The sequence below is a fragment of the Crocodylus siamensis genome, chromosome 2 (genome assembly GCF_052110815.1).
Source record: "Crocodylus siamensis isolate JL-2025a chromosome 2, ASM5211081v1, whole genome shotgun sequence".
In the NCBI taxonomy this organism is placed as follows: domain Eukaryota; kingdom Metazoa; phylum Chordata; order Crocodylia; family Crocodylidae; genus Crocodylus; species Crocodylus siamensis.
Window position 1 is genome coordinate 272,230,470 of NC_143396.1, and position 16,248 is coordinate 272,246,717.

The 16,248-nt window shown below is 45.3% G+C and overlaps 1 protein-coding gene across 2 annotated transcripts in view; it reads left to right on the forward strand.

Annotated features, from left to right (window-relative positions):
- The first annotated feature begins 521 nt into the window (after positions 1–521).
- Positions 522–16,248, forward strand: part of CYP46A1 (cytochrome P450 family 46 subfamily A member 1) — a 29,363-nt gene continuing 13,636 nt past the window's right edge. The window contains exons 1-8 of one of the 2 annotated variants that reach the window (XM_090034000.1): positions 522–809; positions 6,998–7,075; positions 8,855–8,936; positions 9,455–9,528; positions 10,904–10,990; positions 13,016–13,154; positions 14,732–14,842; positions 15,827–15,983. In XM_090034000.1, the coding sequence (XP_089890126.1) occupies positions 673–809; positions 6,998–7,075; positions 8,855–8,936; positions 9,455–9,528; positions 10,904–10,990; positions 13,016–13,154; positions 14,732–14,842; positions 15,827–15,983 (865 nt within the window). In that variant the 5' untranslated portion in view covers positions 522–672. Of the gene's footprint in view, positions 810–4,389; positions 7,076–8,854; positions 8,937–9,454; positions 9,529–10,903; positions 10,991–13,015; positions 13,155–14,731; positions 14,843–15,826; positions 15,984–16,248 lie in introns of both variants that reach the window. The other variant, XM_090034001.1, reaches the window with a different exon arrangement.

Sequence of the window (16,248 nt, forward strand, 5' to 3'; positions counted from 1 at the left end):
ACTTGCACATGGTGTCCTGTGCCTGACTGCCTTCCTCCAGCTCCCTTCCACCCCTTGGGGGCTGGAACGCTGCCAGTCTGCAGAGGGCTCGGTGCAGCACTGGAAAATCCACGGGTTTCTCTGCTAAAATGAGCAATCCGCTTTTTACTCTGGTAAGGGGGGAAATCCCCATTTTACGGTTTTTCCATGGGAAATGAAAAATCTGGATCCCTGGTGATAAGATATAGCCCCAACTGTCTGCTGAGTGGAACTTGCTCTAGGCTGACAGGTCCCTTCCTACTAAGTTCTAATTTACATTGCTCCAATATTTGCCTTGTTTTTCCTGTGGTAAAACACCAACAATAGACTTTCTTGCTGTGATCTAGGTGCAGTGTGTTGCCTCCCTGCATGGCCCAGATGGTGTGCAAGTGGCTACTGCAGACTCCTGGGGTCTGTAACAGTCTTGGGCTGGAGGCAGCAGGGTTGGAGGAAATGCCTCACACTGCTGCTGTCTCTTTAAGTCTTGTATTACTTTTCCTGGCTCCCCACTAAGTCTGTAGGCAGGGAGCCAGAAACTCACAAGGAGCCGGAAACTCACAGCAATCCATCTTGAAACATACTGAGCAGAGGAGAGGGAGGCCAAAGCTGCCCAGAGACCAAAGCCAGGGGCCGGGCTGTGTGTTCTTAGAGGCGATGGATGTGCTGGGGGCCATGTGGGGGCTTCTGCTCCTGTTGCTCTCAGTTTCCCTCCTGGCTTTCAGCTTTTACTGCTGCTACCTGAAATTCATCCACATGAAATATGATCACATCCCAGGACCCCCAAGAGAGAGGTAAGGAGGAAGCCAGCTTCCCCAGGACCCCTGCACAAATGGGGGTGCTGGAGGTCTGGTGTTTTTGTTTCAAGAACCTGAATAGGGGCTTATCTGTGTGTCAGTCTTGGTGTCTGTCCCCCTGGGGCTGGTCAGAGTTGTACACTAGGGCTGTGCAAAGCTTCGGTCCGATTTGATTCGGCGGAGATTCAACCCGATTCAATGGCCGAATTGCCAAATCGAATCAGAGGACCCTTTAATCTCTCCAAACTGAATTGGAACCCTCCGAATCAATTCAGAAAGATTCAGTGATTCGGACATAGACACAGCTTTAAAAGTTTTTTCTACATACCTTGAGGTGCCAGGCAGCTCGTTAACACTAAATTGCTGGGGCGCATAGAGTGTCTCACAGGAGCTGGGGAGGGCTCCCCAATATGCTCGGCAGCAGACCCAGAAGTGGACCAGAAGCACTTCCAGTCCACTTCTGGGTCTACTGAGGAGCGCGCAGGGGGGCCCTCCCGTGGACTGCAAGTACTTCCAGGTCTGCTGGGGAGCATACAGGGTGCCCCCCTGCACTCCCATGGGATGCTCCATCCACCCCAGCTTCACAGCATTCACAAGCTGTGCCTGGTACCTCAAGGTATGTAGAAAAAATATTTAAAGCTGTGCCTATGGCTGAATCTCTGATTCTCTGAATCGGCATCAAATCTTCAGACTCAGATTCAGCCTGACTCACGAAGTCTATGGGGCAACAAGAGGCAAAGTGCTGCTCGACCTGGTACTGGCTATGGGGGACGACCTAATCGGCGACCTAGTGATCGATGGGAAGCTGGGTGACAGCGACCACGAGCTGATCACCTTCACCATCTGCCGTAAAGCTGGCAAGTCAGTCAGCAACACAGAAGTCCTTGACTTCAGAAAAGCCTACTTTGACAAGCTCAAGAGGCTTGTCGGTCAGGCCCTCAGGGACCATGACCCCAGGGAGATGGGAGTTCAAGAAGAGTGGTTGCTTCTCAAGGAAGCGATCCTCAATGCACAAGCTAAATCTATTCCAACACAGAGGAAAGGCAGCAAGAAGGCACAGCAGCCCTCCTGGCTCTCCAGGGACCTAGCGGACCTCCTGTGGCTTAAAAGGAAAGCCTACAAAGGATGGCAGATGGGATTCACCTCCAAGGAGGATTACTCTGCGCTGATCTGGTCCTGCAGGGAGCAAACCAGGAAAGCCAAGGCTGCAACTGAACTCCAACTAGCTTCAAGCATCAAGGACAACAAAAAGTCCTTTTTCAGGTATGTGGGGAGCCAGAGGAAAAGCAAGGGCAATGTTGGACCCCTGCTAAACCAGATGGGGCAACTGGCAACTGACGCCCAGGAAAAAGCCAACCTATTAAATAGGTACTTTGCGTCAGTCTTTTATCAGTCACATGGGATGCCCATGCCTGCTATGGGACAGGGAAATCTGGGTGATGGGGATCCCCTACCCTCCATCAATGCTGACCTCGTGAAGGAACACCTTGAGAAGCTGGATGCCTTCAAGTCAGCTGGCCCTGACAATCTGCACCCCAGGGTACTCAAGCAGCTGGCGAGCGTCATAGCCCAGCCCCTGGCACAGATCTTTGAAAACTCCTGGCACTCTGGTGTAGTGCCCGAAGACTGGAAGAAGGCCAATGTGGTGCTGATCTTCAAGAAAGGGAGGAGAGTGGATCCGGCTATCTACAGGCCCATTAGCCTGACTTCTATCCTGGGGAAGATCTTAGAAAAGTTTATTAAGGAGGCCATCCTTGAGGGACTGGCCCAGGCTAACATCCTAAGGGACAGCCAGCACGGGTTTGTTGCGGGTAGGTCTTGTTTGACCAATCTCATTTCCTTCTATGACCAGGTGACCTATCACCTAGACAAGGGAGAAGAGATTGATGTCATATATCTTGACTTCAAAAAAGCTTTTGATCTGGTATCCCATGATCACCTCTTGGCCAAACTGGCCAGTTGTGGCCTTGGCTCCACCACGATCCGCTGGCTGGGAAATTGGCTTCGTGGTCGGACCCAGAGGGTTGTAATTGATGGCAGTCACTCATCGTGGTGCCCTGTGACCAGTGGGGTCCTCAAGGCTCTGTCCTGGGACCCATACTGTTCAACATCTTCATTAACAATGTGGACATTGAAGTCAGGAGTGGACTGGCCAAGTTCGCCGATGACACCAAACTTTGGGGCAAAGCATCCATGCCAGAAGATAGGCGGATGATCCAGGCTGACCTGGACAAGCTCAGCAAATGGGCAGACGAGAACCTCATGGTGTTTAACACTGAAAAATGCAAGGTTCTCCACCTTGGGAGGAAAAACCTGCAGCACCCTTATAGGCTTGGCAGTGCTACGTTGGTTAGCACTACAGAAGAAAGAGACTTGGGGGTCATCATTGACCACAAGATGAACATAAGCCTGCAATGCGATGCTGTGGCTAATAAAGTGACCAAAACGCTGGCTTGCATCCATAGATGCTTCTCGAGCAAATCCCGGGACATCATTCTCCCCTTGTACTCGGCCTTGGTGAGGCCGCAGCTGGAGTACTGCGTCCAGTTTTGGGCTCCGCAATTCAAAAAGGCTGTGGAGAAGCTTGAGAGAGTCCAGAGGAGAGCCACGCGCATGATCAGAGGTCAGGAAAACAGATCTTACGATGACAGGCTGAGAGCCATGGGACTCTTTAGCCTGGAAAAGCGTAGGCTCAGGGGTGATCTGATGGCCACCTATAAGTTTATCGGGGTGACCACCAGGATCTGGGGGAACGTCTGTTCACCAGAGCGCCCCAAGGGATGACGAGGTCGAACAGTGACAAACTCCTGCAAGACCGTTTCAGGCTGGACATAAGGAAGAATTTCTTTACTGTCCGAGCCCCCAAGGTCTGGAACAGTCTGCCAGCGGAGGTGGTTCAAGCACCTACATTGAACACCTTCAAGGGTAATTTGGATGCTTATCTTGCTGTGATCCTATGACCCCAGCTGACTTCCTGCCCTTTGGGCAGGGGGCTGGACTCGATGATCTCCCGAGGTCCCTTCCAGCCCTAATGTCTATGAAATCTATGAAATCTATGAAATCAAATTGAATTAGGGATAGTGATCCGAATCAATAAATCAAATCACTGGCCCTGATTTGAGGCGAAACTACATTGAATAGGACCCGCGTTGCACACCCCTATTGTACATTGTGCCCCAGGCTGGCTGGCAGGACTTACGAGCTGGCTTCTGAATATCGCAATATCTTTATATAAAAGGGTTATGCCAGTTCTGAGTGGAGAGACAACTCACTTCCCAGGGTCAAGTGTGATAACCTGAGAACCTGTGGAAGTGATACTCATGGTCCAGATAAAACCTTGGCTCTGCTGAAGTCATTAGGAGTTTCACCCTTGGCTTCTATGGTGTCAGAATTTGTTCTTTCATATAGGGGAAAACCTGGTGTAAAGGTACTTCATGTCTGCCATTGCCACAATTTGGATTGTACTAAATGTAGGATTTGAGCTATATGAAGCAGGGTGAATTAGGAGCTTCCAAAGGGCAAACAGTTAATGAAATCAGTAATTTTTGAGTTATGTGACTTTATCACTGTTTTGCAGGCAGAGAAACTGTGACACAGAGATGAAAGCAAGGACTTGTCCCGGGTCAGAGCCCATGTTAGGACTGGCACTGAACTGCTGGGCTTTTGACTCCTACACTTGTGCTCCCACCAGCAGATCATATATTTTCCTCTTCATGCAGAATGTGTTGATATAATCCGGGCTCATGTGAGAAGCAGGGTTTGTTTACTAACATCTCTTATTGGACTAATTACATCATTGGGAAAGATATTAGACAAGTTGAAGGCCATTCTGTATACATCTACATGTGCGCTTTACTGTGGAGTTGACTAATTAGCTGCGTAGTAAAATGTCACTGTCTATACCTGTGCCAATATTAGAGCTTAATAAATTATTTAATTAATTCCTGTTGGGGACAGTGCTATCTTACAGCAGGGTAAATAAGGGTGTGTCAGGGCTGCTTGCTGCATGGCTCTGGACTTTAGCAGTCTCGTGTCCCAGCTAATCCCTCTATTGCCCAACACTGGCACCTGGAAACCAGGGCTTGTGGCCTGAGCCTGCTGCCAGCCCGGGACTGCTCTGCCCCAGCTCAACCTGCTGCTGTCCTAGGCTCATGTGCAGACAACTGCACCCAGGAGCAGTTGACACCAGCGCAAACAGCTCCAGAGTTTATTGTGTCATGTTAATTGAACATATAGATGCACCCTTTGGGTGTGTCCAGATGAGCGCAGACATTTGTTTCCCCAGGCACACCTTGTGCCGTTGCTACTTGTCCCTGGGAAACACTGGGGACGAGACAGTTGTTACATAATACAGACAGTTATTTCACATCAAGGGCTCCGTGGTAAGTCCCTGACTTCTTTTAATTTACTGTAATTAGTTCCTTTGTCCATAATCTTACAGAGTTACCATATACTACCTTACTAAAAAATCTGGTATAAATGATTTTCCCAATATTTATGGTATGGTTCAGACAGCCTCTGTCACTGACATATTTGAGCATCTCATAATTATTAATGTGTTTATCCTCACAGCATCCATGGAAAGAAAGTAGGTGTCCCCATTTTACAGTTGGAGAAATAAGGCCCAGAGAAAGTATAAGTGACGAGCCCATGGTCACGCAAGAAATTCTGCACAAATGTTTCTTCTACTCCTCCTACCACCAGCAGGTCTAGCAGTGCTGACAAATTTTGAAGGAAAATACTTGCATTGAAGACAAGAGACATTGAATTAGCCATATGCAAAGGGAACTAAGGGTTGAACCTTGCTACTTATACTAACAGGTTTTTAGTGGTTTAGCTAGAGGAGGACTGGTTTGCTAATAGTTGATAACATGTCTCAAATCTTCTTTGGTCCAGTTATGAGAAGGGCGCTTCATTCAAACACACAAAAGAATTAAGAAAACATGTATTATAGATGGTTAGGTAATATTGTTGAGTACTTCATATTTTTAAGTACCTAAAAGTATCTCAGATAAAGAAAGGAAATTTCAGCATTACTTCTTCATTCAGAAGAGAACAACAGCAAGGTTATCTGTCTTAGGTGGAAAACAGATCTCCTTAAGCACAGCTTGCTGGCTTTTAACAAAATTGCAACAGGAAACTTTCAGATATGTGCAAAGGTGGTGGGAATATCCAGCTTGTCTCTGAAGGAAAGAAAGTGACCCGTGTCTTTTAAATAAAGACGATTCATTTATTCCATTCTGTAATCTCCATGTTAGCTAGTGCCTTCCCTTATAGGATTTCTTCCTTATTTCACCATTTGGGTGACTATAAATACGTAGATTTCACTGGAAAGGGGCTGATTATGGTCACCCCTACCCCTTAATGCCAGTGTCCTACTGTCATTAATAATTTACCACCACGTACAAAATATCTCTCTCATATAGTTACAGCATAGATTCGAGTACTGAAAGGCACAGAAACCTTGTAAGATAACGGCTGTTCATTGGACATTAGGGCAGTTACTGTCCACACACCCAAATGTCTCAAATTCTTACACAGACAACAGGTTCTCTCAACTTACTGGCCAGCAAAGGCTGTCTTTTAAATCTGTATACATTGACCTTCACAAGTGCACAGAGCTCTGTGGAATGATTGGCGGGGTCCTGCCTTGTAACGAGTGTGGAGGATTGGGGTGGGGCTTTTGGGCAGGGCTGTGGGTTGTTGGAAGCAGAATACAAATGATGCATATAGCCCATCAACTGAAACCAGAACAATGAAGCTAAGTAAATTCAGCCACAGTATACAAGCGTTATGGACTATCCACTCAGAAATATACATGGTATGCATACCATCTTACTGGTTTCATTATCCTTTGTCAAACATTTCAAAGCTCATTTCAAACGCCCATAAACATCTGCATTGTTACAAAAATGAGAGCAACGTATATGGTACATGAGATAGATAGATAGATAGATAGATAGATTACAGGGAAGCAGGTGCACCAGAAGTCTCAGTGGTATACGTGTCAGCTCATGCAGCAGGGAAGGCCAGTTCCCCTGAGGCTACAGGAGCTGAAACTGCACATTCTTCTAGGTAATTTCTGACCTTAAAAATCACTATTTTATTCAGTTTGTTGTGTTTCCTTCCAAGCCATAATGCTGCATCCTTATGACTTGACTAAGCTCTAGCTTTGTTCTCTCTAGCTTTGTACTTGGACACCTGCCAATTTTATGGAACTTGCAAAGGAAAAATGGGCTGTTGCATGGACTCTTCATGCAATGGTGAGTTGTAACACCTCAGGATTGAACGAGGCCATGTATAACCCAGTTTTACACATGAGAAAGAAACTTGCTTTTATCATTAAGTGAATATCACCAATTGGGAAGTTGAGGCAGAGAGAGATAAAAAGCTAAATCTGAATGCGAGCACATAACTACAGGGTTGGGCACTTACACGCATTGGGGGATTCTGTTGTGCCTTGCAGCAAGACAGAATGCCCCTACAGGCATACCTGCTGAGAACGGCCCTCTTGATTCCTTAATCCAACTGTTTGGACATTTTCCCAGAAAGAAGAAGCTCTAGGTTTTAGGCCTCTCAGTCAGAGTGGGTCGGAAGGGACCTGAGCAGATCATCAAGTCCGAACCCCTGCTCTGGGCAGGAAAGAGTACAGGGGTCCAGCGACCTTGGCAAGGTGATTAGTTAGCCTCCCTTTGAAGACCCCCAGGGTAGGAGCAAGCACTACTTCCCTTGGAAGTTGGTTCCAGATCCTAGCCGCCCTGACAGTGAAGTAGCGCCTCCTGATATCTAGTCTGAACCTACTCCCAGTCAACTTATGACTGTTATTTCTAGTCACACACAGGGACTCCCCCAATACCTGCTGATCCCCCCTGACTAGTTTGTAACAGGCCACTAGATCCCCCCTCAGCCTTCTCTTCTGGAGGCTGAACAGGTTCAGGTCCTGTAGCCTCTCCTCCCAGGGCCTGCCCTGCTGCCCCCAATCATGCGAGTGGCCTCCTCTGGACCCTCTCCATGTTGTCCACATCCCTCTTGAAGTGCAGCGCCCACAACTGGATGCAGTAGTCCAGCTGCGGCCTGACCAGTGCCGCATAGACGGGGAGGATCGCCTCCCTGGACCTGCCTGAGATGCATCTGTGGATGCATGACAAGGTGCAGTTAGCCTTCCTGTCCGTGTCCCCATATTGACAGCCCATATTCATTGTGGCATCAATAATGACTCCAAGATCCTTTTCTGCCTCTGCACTGACAAGAAGGGAGTTCCTCAGCCTGTATGCTGCTGGTTCTTCCTCCCCAGGTGCAGCACCTTGCACTTGTCAGTGTTGAAACCCATCCTATTCTCATCTGCCCACCCCAGTAACCTGTCCAGATCTAGTTGTAGCCTTTCCCTCCCTTCTAGCGTGCCCACCTCTCCCCACATTTTAGTCTCATCCATGTATTTGAACAAGGTGCTTTTCACCTCCGTGTCCAAGTCACTGATGAAGATGTTGAACAGTGCGGGCCCAAGGACCAAGCCCTGGGGGACCCCACTGCCCACATCCCTCCAGGTTGAAAATGACCTGTCCACCACCACTTTCTGGGTGCAAACCTCCAGCCAATTCACAACCCATCTGACTGTGTAGGAGTCGATGCCACAGTCGCCCAATTTTTTAATGAGGATGGAGTGAGAGACTGTTTCGAAGGCCTTCCTAAAGTCCAGAAAGACTATGTCCACTGTAACACCTGCATCTAAGGATTTTGTGACTTGATCTTAGAAGGCCACCAGGTTGGTCTGACAGGACCTGTCCCTAATGAACCCATGTTGGTTTCCCCTAAGCATGATCTCCCCTGCTGGCCCTTCACAGATGTGTTCCTGGATCTGTAGCTTCCTAGCAAAGTGCTCTACCCTCCAGGCCACAAGCTAGGCATTGCCTGGAGTGCTCTCCAACCCTCCCAAAACACTTTACTGTAGTTCTTTGCGCTCCATGGTTTATATTTCTCACACCTGCATTGAATCAGTATTTGTTATATTACTTTGTGCCATTGTTCCTTCTGTTTGCTTGCAGGGCAGAGACATATGGACCCATTGTACGTTTAAATGTTTTCCATGGAGTCTCGGTAATAGTTTTCAGTCCTGAAGGAGTTAAGGTACTTCATGGTGAAATGCAATAGCTGACTAGAATCAACCGGTCCTGCTGTAACATGAGAGGGCTGTATCTGCCTTGCAGAGTCTGAGTGAGGACACCAGGGCTCTATTTCTTGCTGTATCATTTGCCTGGCACTACCTGTCTTGTAAACTGGTTCTGAGAGGTGATGGATGCCTTTGCCACCTCTTGTGAGGTATACTTAAGAGCTGGGGATGACATAGCCTTAGTTTTCCAGTTTCTCCCTTGGAGTCATTTTAATAAAAATATGATGAGGTTTACACACTGCTTACTTCTTCAGATCTATGGAGGAAAGTAGGTTAGCTATAGGCATACAAAGCATTCTTGAATTTGGTAAGCCTACAGATTAGACATCTAAGCCGCCAACATAATTCCACCCAGTAGACAGTTGTGTGCCTTCAGATGTTTGATACAATAGGAGTGTTGAATGCTTGAAAAGTTCTTTACATTCTGTTTGGGAAATGGATCATAGGTCATATTTATTTACCTGGCTGATTTTAGGAATACTTGATGTCACCAGAGTACCCAAAGGATCCAACTGTATATGGTCAACTCAGTCATTTGCTTGGGGTGAGGTAGGTAATTTTTTTTTTAATTTCATGTCTCAGATCGAATTAATATCAATTCTGAATTATATCAACTGAGCAGAATTCAATCATTTAAGTCTGTGTAGTGCTACCACCGGCAAGTACGTTCTGGGGATTCAGATACTCCAAAATCCATGGCAGGCTTCCGATGTGAAGGTCCCAAGCCTAGAGGTCTTTGAGTTTGCCAAAGGCACAAGATAGGGTGAGGTCTCCCATTTCTATAAAATAGGTGTTTAGCCAAGATCCCCCCCATGGGAGGCTATCGTAGACTCTCATAGGTCCTGTCCACAGTGCATTGGACAAGTCTCCACCCTCTACTACGCAACACCATGCAAAGGTGATCTTGTCCTGGGGAATAGACCAGTACAGCCCAGATAAAGTTACTACACTTGATCTTAGACCACAAGAGGCTGAATAACCAGTCAACAGCATCATGTAATAAACTTAAATTAGAGCTTAATACAAGTGGAAAAGGGGCCAAATTTGTTTGGATTTTTTTTTTAACTTGAGCTAACCTCCAGTCACATGTGGACATTGACCAACCATTGCATTACCTTGATGCTCATGTAGCCAAGTGTCTTGGAACAATGGTGGAGTAAATACTGCATTCTTGTAACTGGATCTGTCACATCTCTCCCTTGTGGGATGTTCTTTTATCCTCAGAGCAATTAGGCTTCTCTGGGGTCAGAACCCAAAGTAGATGAAAATTTGCACAACGGTGTGAGCAAAAATATTCTGAATTAAAGAGGAGAATTTACTGTGTCAGCCATTCTGCAATAACTGTTTAATGTGTTTACTTCTGTCTCATGGTAAGGGGGAGCCATACGGTGGTATTATACCTTGGTTCGGTTTGTGAGTAAGCCGCCCGGAGTTAGCTTTCACTTAGCATGAGATAGGGGCAAATATATAAAACAGTTACTGCTTGTCAACTGCTCTACAATAAACCCTCTTACCTCAGTATAATTTATTCCTCTCTTTATCACAAGACTGCTATTAAAAACTCCACTTGTCTTTTAAAACATCAGATCATTCTGAATAGCACTGGAGTATTTCCATGTTGAGAGGGAATTAACCCCCATTCTAAGTGTTATCTAATAAAATATTAAAAAACAACCCTTATTTCATGAGCTAGAACCAGCACCCTATTGTGGCACTATATACACATAGAACAAAAGGTTTACAGCTCTGTTTTAAAATACTCCCCTTCATCAGTGGGAAGAAGCAAATAATGAATTCAAACCAATGTAGTGCTCCATGAGACGAGGAAGAATTGTTACATATTTGGTTTAAAAGAACTGAAAACTATATATTGACACCCTTGGTAGAAATGATTCCTTTTCTTTAATTCTTGCATTTATGTTAGATTTTTAGGGAATGGCTTGGTATCTGATTATGACTATGATCACTGGCACAAGCAGCGAAGGATTGTGGATCCTGCTTTCAGCAGAACGTAAGGCAAATATTTGTCTAAAAATGCTCTCATTTTCAGGAAGTTATTATTAAAATGCGATGGGCACTTTTTTCCAAATCAGTTTAAATTTATGTATAGCTACAGACATGTAATGAATACTTGTCATTTTATCCAAAGTTTTATCTTCTTCTCACAGCAGCCACAACCTGTCCATATGATACAGACCATAAAATGGGGACAAATTTGGTTCTCCCGTTTTCATCCACACAAGAACTATGACAACATGAGCAGCAAAAGTTCCCATGGAGGTGTCTATCTAAGCACCTAGACAGATTCAAACTGAACTTACAGGTCCCTAAATGGAGGCTAGGTGGAATTAAACATCCATGTCACAAAAAATCTATCTGCGCTGACCCCACCCCAGGCAAAACTGCTTGGGTACATAGATTTGTTAGGCACCTCCATTGTGGTCTGTTAGATTCCTAAGCCCGTAGACCTCAGCTAGTATCTACTACACATACTCAGAAGTAACCAAGATGGCTACCTGTGTACCTAAGTCCCTCCTAAAGTCTGTTTCAACCTAATCCAGTTCTGGGAGGCCCCTGAAGATAATCTAAATTCCCATCTGCTTAGTGCTGAGACCAAGCTTGCACTTCATTACACAGCAAAGGTGATGCTTACGTAGAGCACTCAGGAAGAGGGACACCGGGGTTGTAGGCCATTCTCACCTCCTTAGCTACAGGCCAGAATGAACATGGGGTGGGCTCCAACCCCTCAGTTGAAGTTGGTCCACTGGACAAGAGTGCAAGATTCATGAGGTCAGAAAAAAGAAGCATGATAGGAACCCAATGAAGAGGGCATTCCAGCGGGAGGAGAGAGTCCTGGGGTCTTGTCCCTGTTGCCAGGATTATTTCTGGTTTTTAACAATGACTATGTAATGTAAAAGGTAAAAACATAACAGCATAGCCCAGGACCTGATAGTTCCCTCCTGGAGCAGTGCCATTACTACTAAGCTACATAGTCACTCTCCATCTTGCACTTTTGCCTGCACAGTGACCCAGGTTCAAGAGAAGGACTGGAGTTTTCTCCTGACTACCTTGGTGGTCAGGACATTCCTTGGTGGTCAGGGAGGTGGGTGATAGGGATCTGAATTCCCTCCAGGTAAGAAGGACTATGAACCCTGGTGTTCTACTTCCTGAGTTAGAGCTCAACTGCTGGGAAAAGGATGAGTAGTAACCACCTCCCCCCCAATACAAAGGTTGTTTTTCATAATGTCACTGTTAGTGAGGTGTTGCACTGCCGTCAGGGGTTTCCTGGATAATCTGGAATACCAGATGATGCAAGTCACCCCTAGCAGTCAGATGCCTAACTCCAGTCTAATGTTTTCTGCTGAATTCTGGATATGCCTCCCTGCTGAGCGCTTACATGATCTGGATCTCCCCTACCTGACTCTTAGGTCTCCCTTTCACTGGACAGGAAGCCAAGCCTGGTAATTCAGATCACCCTCCTGGGATAAGGAGCCAAAATTTTAGGTAATGCGGAGACTAAGTAGAGGCATTCACAAAGTTAATTTGCTCTTGGCGGCAGCAGTCTCATGTCATGTATGAGCACCCCTCAGATATCTTAAGAGCAATACTGTGCCTCATACAGTAAACCCACTGATTGCTAGGTTTTGTTCTGGTCACGTACAGGTTTGTGCAGAACTCAGGCACAGCTAAGACTAGGAAAGCATAATGCATTTCAGATCATTAGCCTCAGTGACTCTGGATCAATTCACTTACTATGAAAGGATTAGTTCATGGTCATTCTTCTCTCTGACAAAACTGGGTAGCACTGGAGCCAGCATTAGCAGAATATACCTTTTCTCTTGCTTTAACAAGAGATTGCAGTGGGCTATTTTCTTTAATCTGGCAAAAGCATGCAGACTGTTTGAGGCTAGAGGATTATGTGAAGTAGTCTTTGTTTTCTTTTAAATTTTCCTATATAAAAATAAGTGAAGATGTTTATTCTTTAAAAAATGATTGCCCACTGCAGCCCCTTCCCTAATCTTTATTAACGGTTTAGCTACCTGATGGGTCTGATGGATACATTTAATGAAAAAGCAGAGGAGTTGATGAAGAAGCTGGAGGAAAAAGCAGATGGAAAAACGGAGCTTAGCATTCTCAACATGATGAGCCGTGTGACTCTGGATGTTCTTGCCAAGGTACTGACTGACTGACACATTTCCTGCAGCTGACCTCAAGTGGGCCTTGCCATGATTGTCAGTATAATTCAAGATCACACTCCACCAGCCTTACTCAGACTTGGATGAAAACTACTCACTACTCACTGAGTCTGCTTGATTCTCTTTTTACAAAACGGTGGTCCAAAGCGAGTCTTCCAGTGTATTTATTTTCAAAAGAGCCAGAGTCCCATTTTCAAAAGCATCTAGTATCTCATGGGCTTTTGAAAACAAGACTCATGGGCTCTAACATTGAGTTGGCTCTTAAGGACGGTTTCTTCTCATATCCCCAATATCCCAAAAGGACACATCACTATTAATCCATGTGTGGATGTATTGTTTCAGTGTCACACTCTGGTAGTGGTTCTTGGGCTTTTTAAGCATAAGGTGCCCCTTGTTAGACTCAGGAAAACCCTTATTACACTGGGAGAATGCCCACTTTTAATTTTCACTTGTTTTTTGACTACAGAAAAATAATAGAGAAATATTTCTGTTGCAGAGAACTTAGAAAGACTACAGCAAGTCAGAACGTTGTTAACACTGGATTTCTATTTGGAATCTCTGGGTTTATCTTGTGAGTCAAGTCTGAGTGCCTAATAGTGCTAACATTTCTTGGCACCCCACAAGAAAGGATTTTGAAAGGATCTCAAGACACCCTGGTTGAGAATCACTTCTCTATGTCAACCTGACATGTTTATTTATTCATTTGATTTCTCTGCTGCCCTCTCCAATAAAGGCTCAGGGTTGCTTACCACAAAAACACATCATAGAAACAGATAAATAAATGATTAACCAGTTCTCAAGATAAATCCTCAAAACAGCTCCGCCTGCTAAAAGCCTAGCTAAATAAAAAGGTCTGACCCAGATGTTCTGGGTCAGGTTCTAGGCAAGTGATGCAGTCAGATGCTCGAGGCACCTGTCATACACAGGTCAGTTTACAGTTGCTGTTGCGCCATGTGATCCCATTTACTATTTCATGACTGAGACAGCAGCTGTGCCATTAGCAACAGGCCTCAAGGAGGAGGGAGCTCCAGAGCTGAGGGGTGACTACTGAGAATGACCTCCCACGTGTATCTTCTAAGTGAACAGATGGTACTTGCAGGAGGTTGTTTTGGAACAAAGGAGAGCCTCTTCCGTTGGACATATAGGTCTGAGGTCTTTTAAGGGCTTGTAAGACTCTTTTAAGGTCAGGACCAGCACCTTGAATTACACCCAGAAAGCTATTAGAAACTGGTGCAGACTCTAGCACTTCTCTTACCTAGGCTCTCCTCTCCTTTATGTTAGCCAGCTTGGGATGGGTAGAGGATAGTAGTAAATGATTATCCCCATTAAACCAGGTGGAGGGAGAGGAAGTGGGAGACCCAGAGGAGAGGGTGTCTGAAACCTGGGACTGCCCCTAATTCTCTTCCTCTCACTAGAGCTATGCTTGTAAACTCTAATAATAAGCTTCTAGTATGATACAGGATTGTGGTAGGGTGCGTTCATCTGCTGCTTAATCTCAGATCCAGTAAACAAAAGGTTTTAATCAGAAATTGCCTTTTTGCTCTCAATATCCTCAGGTAGCCTTTGGCATGGAACTGAATGCACTGCATGATGACCAGACACCTTTCCCACATGCAGTGAGCATGATCATGAAAGGAACAAGTGAGATGTGCCTCCCTTTACTGAAGGTCTGTCCCAATTCCACTCCTGCAAGCCACCTCTTCCTACTGAAATTAAAATTGCTTTCTTTGCATAGTGGTCAGTGAGTTGAAAGAAGCAGAGTTCTTTAGACCTAGTTGTGTTAGCAGAAGCATCAGTAGAGTTGGTTCTTGTGCCTCTTTCCTTACAAAGAAATTTCACTAGCCCTTTATGAACCTTGTGAAAGGAACAAAATAATGTTGTTCTTCTCTGGCATCTTCTCTCTCTCTCTCTCTCTGTGGTCTTCCCATGGAGTATCATGTCAGTGATGACACATGAGAATTCAACACCAGGCCTTCCTTTAAGCATGAGTGTTTGCTCTTCTGAGCTACAATCTGATGCTTGATTTACAGCTTTACACAAGTCACAAAACCCTGTTTGTCTCATGCATTTATTATACTCACACATTCTTAGTATCTTTCTAAAAAGACCATTAATCTTTATGAGAGATGATCAGAAAATAAATTCTCTTTCTGGGAGATGTTTTCAGTGTTTGGCAACAGTTCAAAGTTCAAAATCAATGCTGGAAGGTTTCATTTTAGAAGTGGTGCCTCCATGCCTGTAGGAGTTGCAGTTCAGAAGCCTCGTGTTCCTGTTCTTCTCCATCAGCTTGGCTATATTTCCCATGATGCATCACAGTTTCTTTGCCTGGAATGGGAAAGTGCTGGAGTCCTTAGCCATGGTACATAAGGCAACTGAACTACAGCTGCCATGAAGGTACTAGGGCAGCCTACTCAAATCGTTTTCAGCCAAACTGTTTTAGCTTTGCAGGATGCACATTTTTGTTTACAAAAGCAGAGAATGTGTTTCCACAGCAGGAATGCATTTTCATTTAAAAAAAAATCAATTAGTCAAAAATCCAGTTTTCCACTGAAAAACAGTTATGACAAGGTTTTCAATCAGCTCTAGTTTCTACCCCTCTTTAGTTTCTGCTGCAAAAGCAATAAAATGACTATGTACCATTTTATATGCAGTACATGCCAGGAAAACAAAAACTGATAAAGGAGATTCAGGAAAGCGTGAGGCTGCTGCGCCGTGTGGGAAAGGAATGCATTGAGCAGAGGAGAGAGGACATCCAGAATGGAGAAGAAGCCAGAGTAGATATTCTTACTCAGATACTGAAAGCAGCTGGTAGGAAACTCTGTGCTCTTTGATTTCATTAATTTATACATTGTTTTGTAGAGTTCAAACCTGAAGTCCAGCTGACTTGAAATGTGGGGTGGTTCATTCCTGGCTCTAATATCTCTGTGTATTCAGAATGCTTCTTCCAAGCTGAAGATCCAAACGGGGTGGTTTTATAGATTTCATAGACATCAGGGCTGGAAGGGACCTCAGAAGATCGTCAAGTCCAGCCCCCCCGCCCAAAAGGCAGGAAGTCAGCTGGGATCCCAGCAAG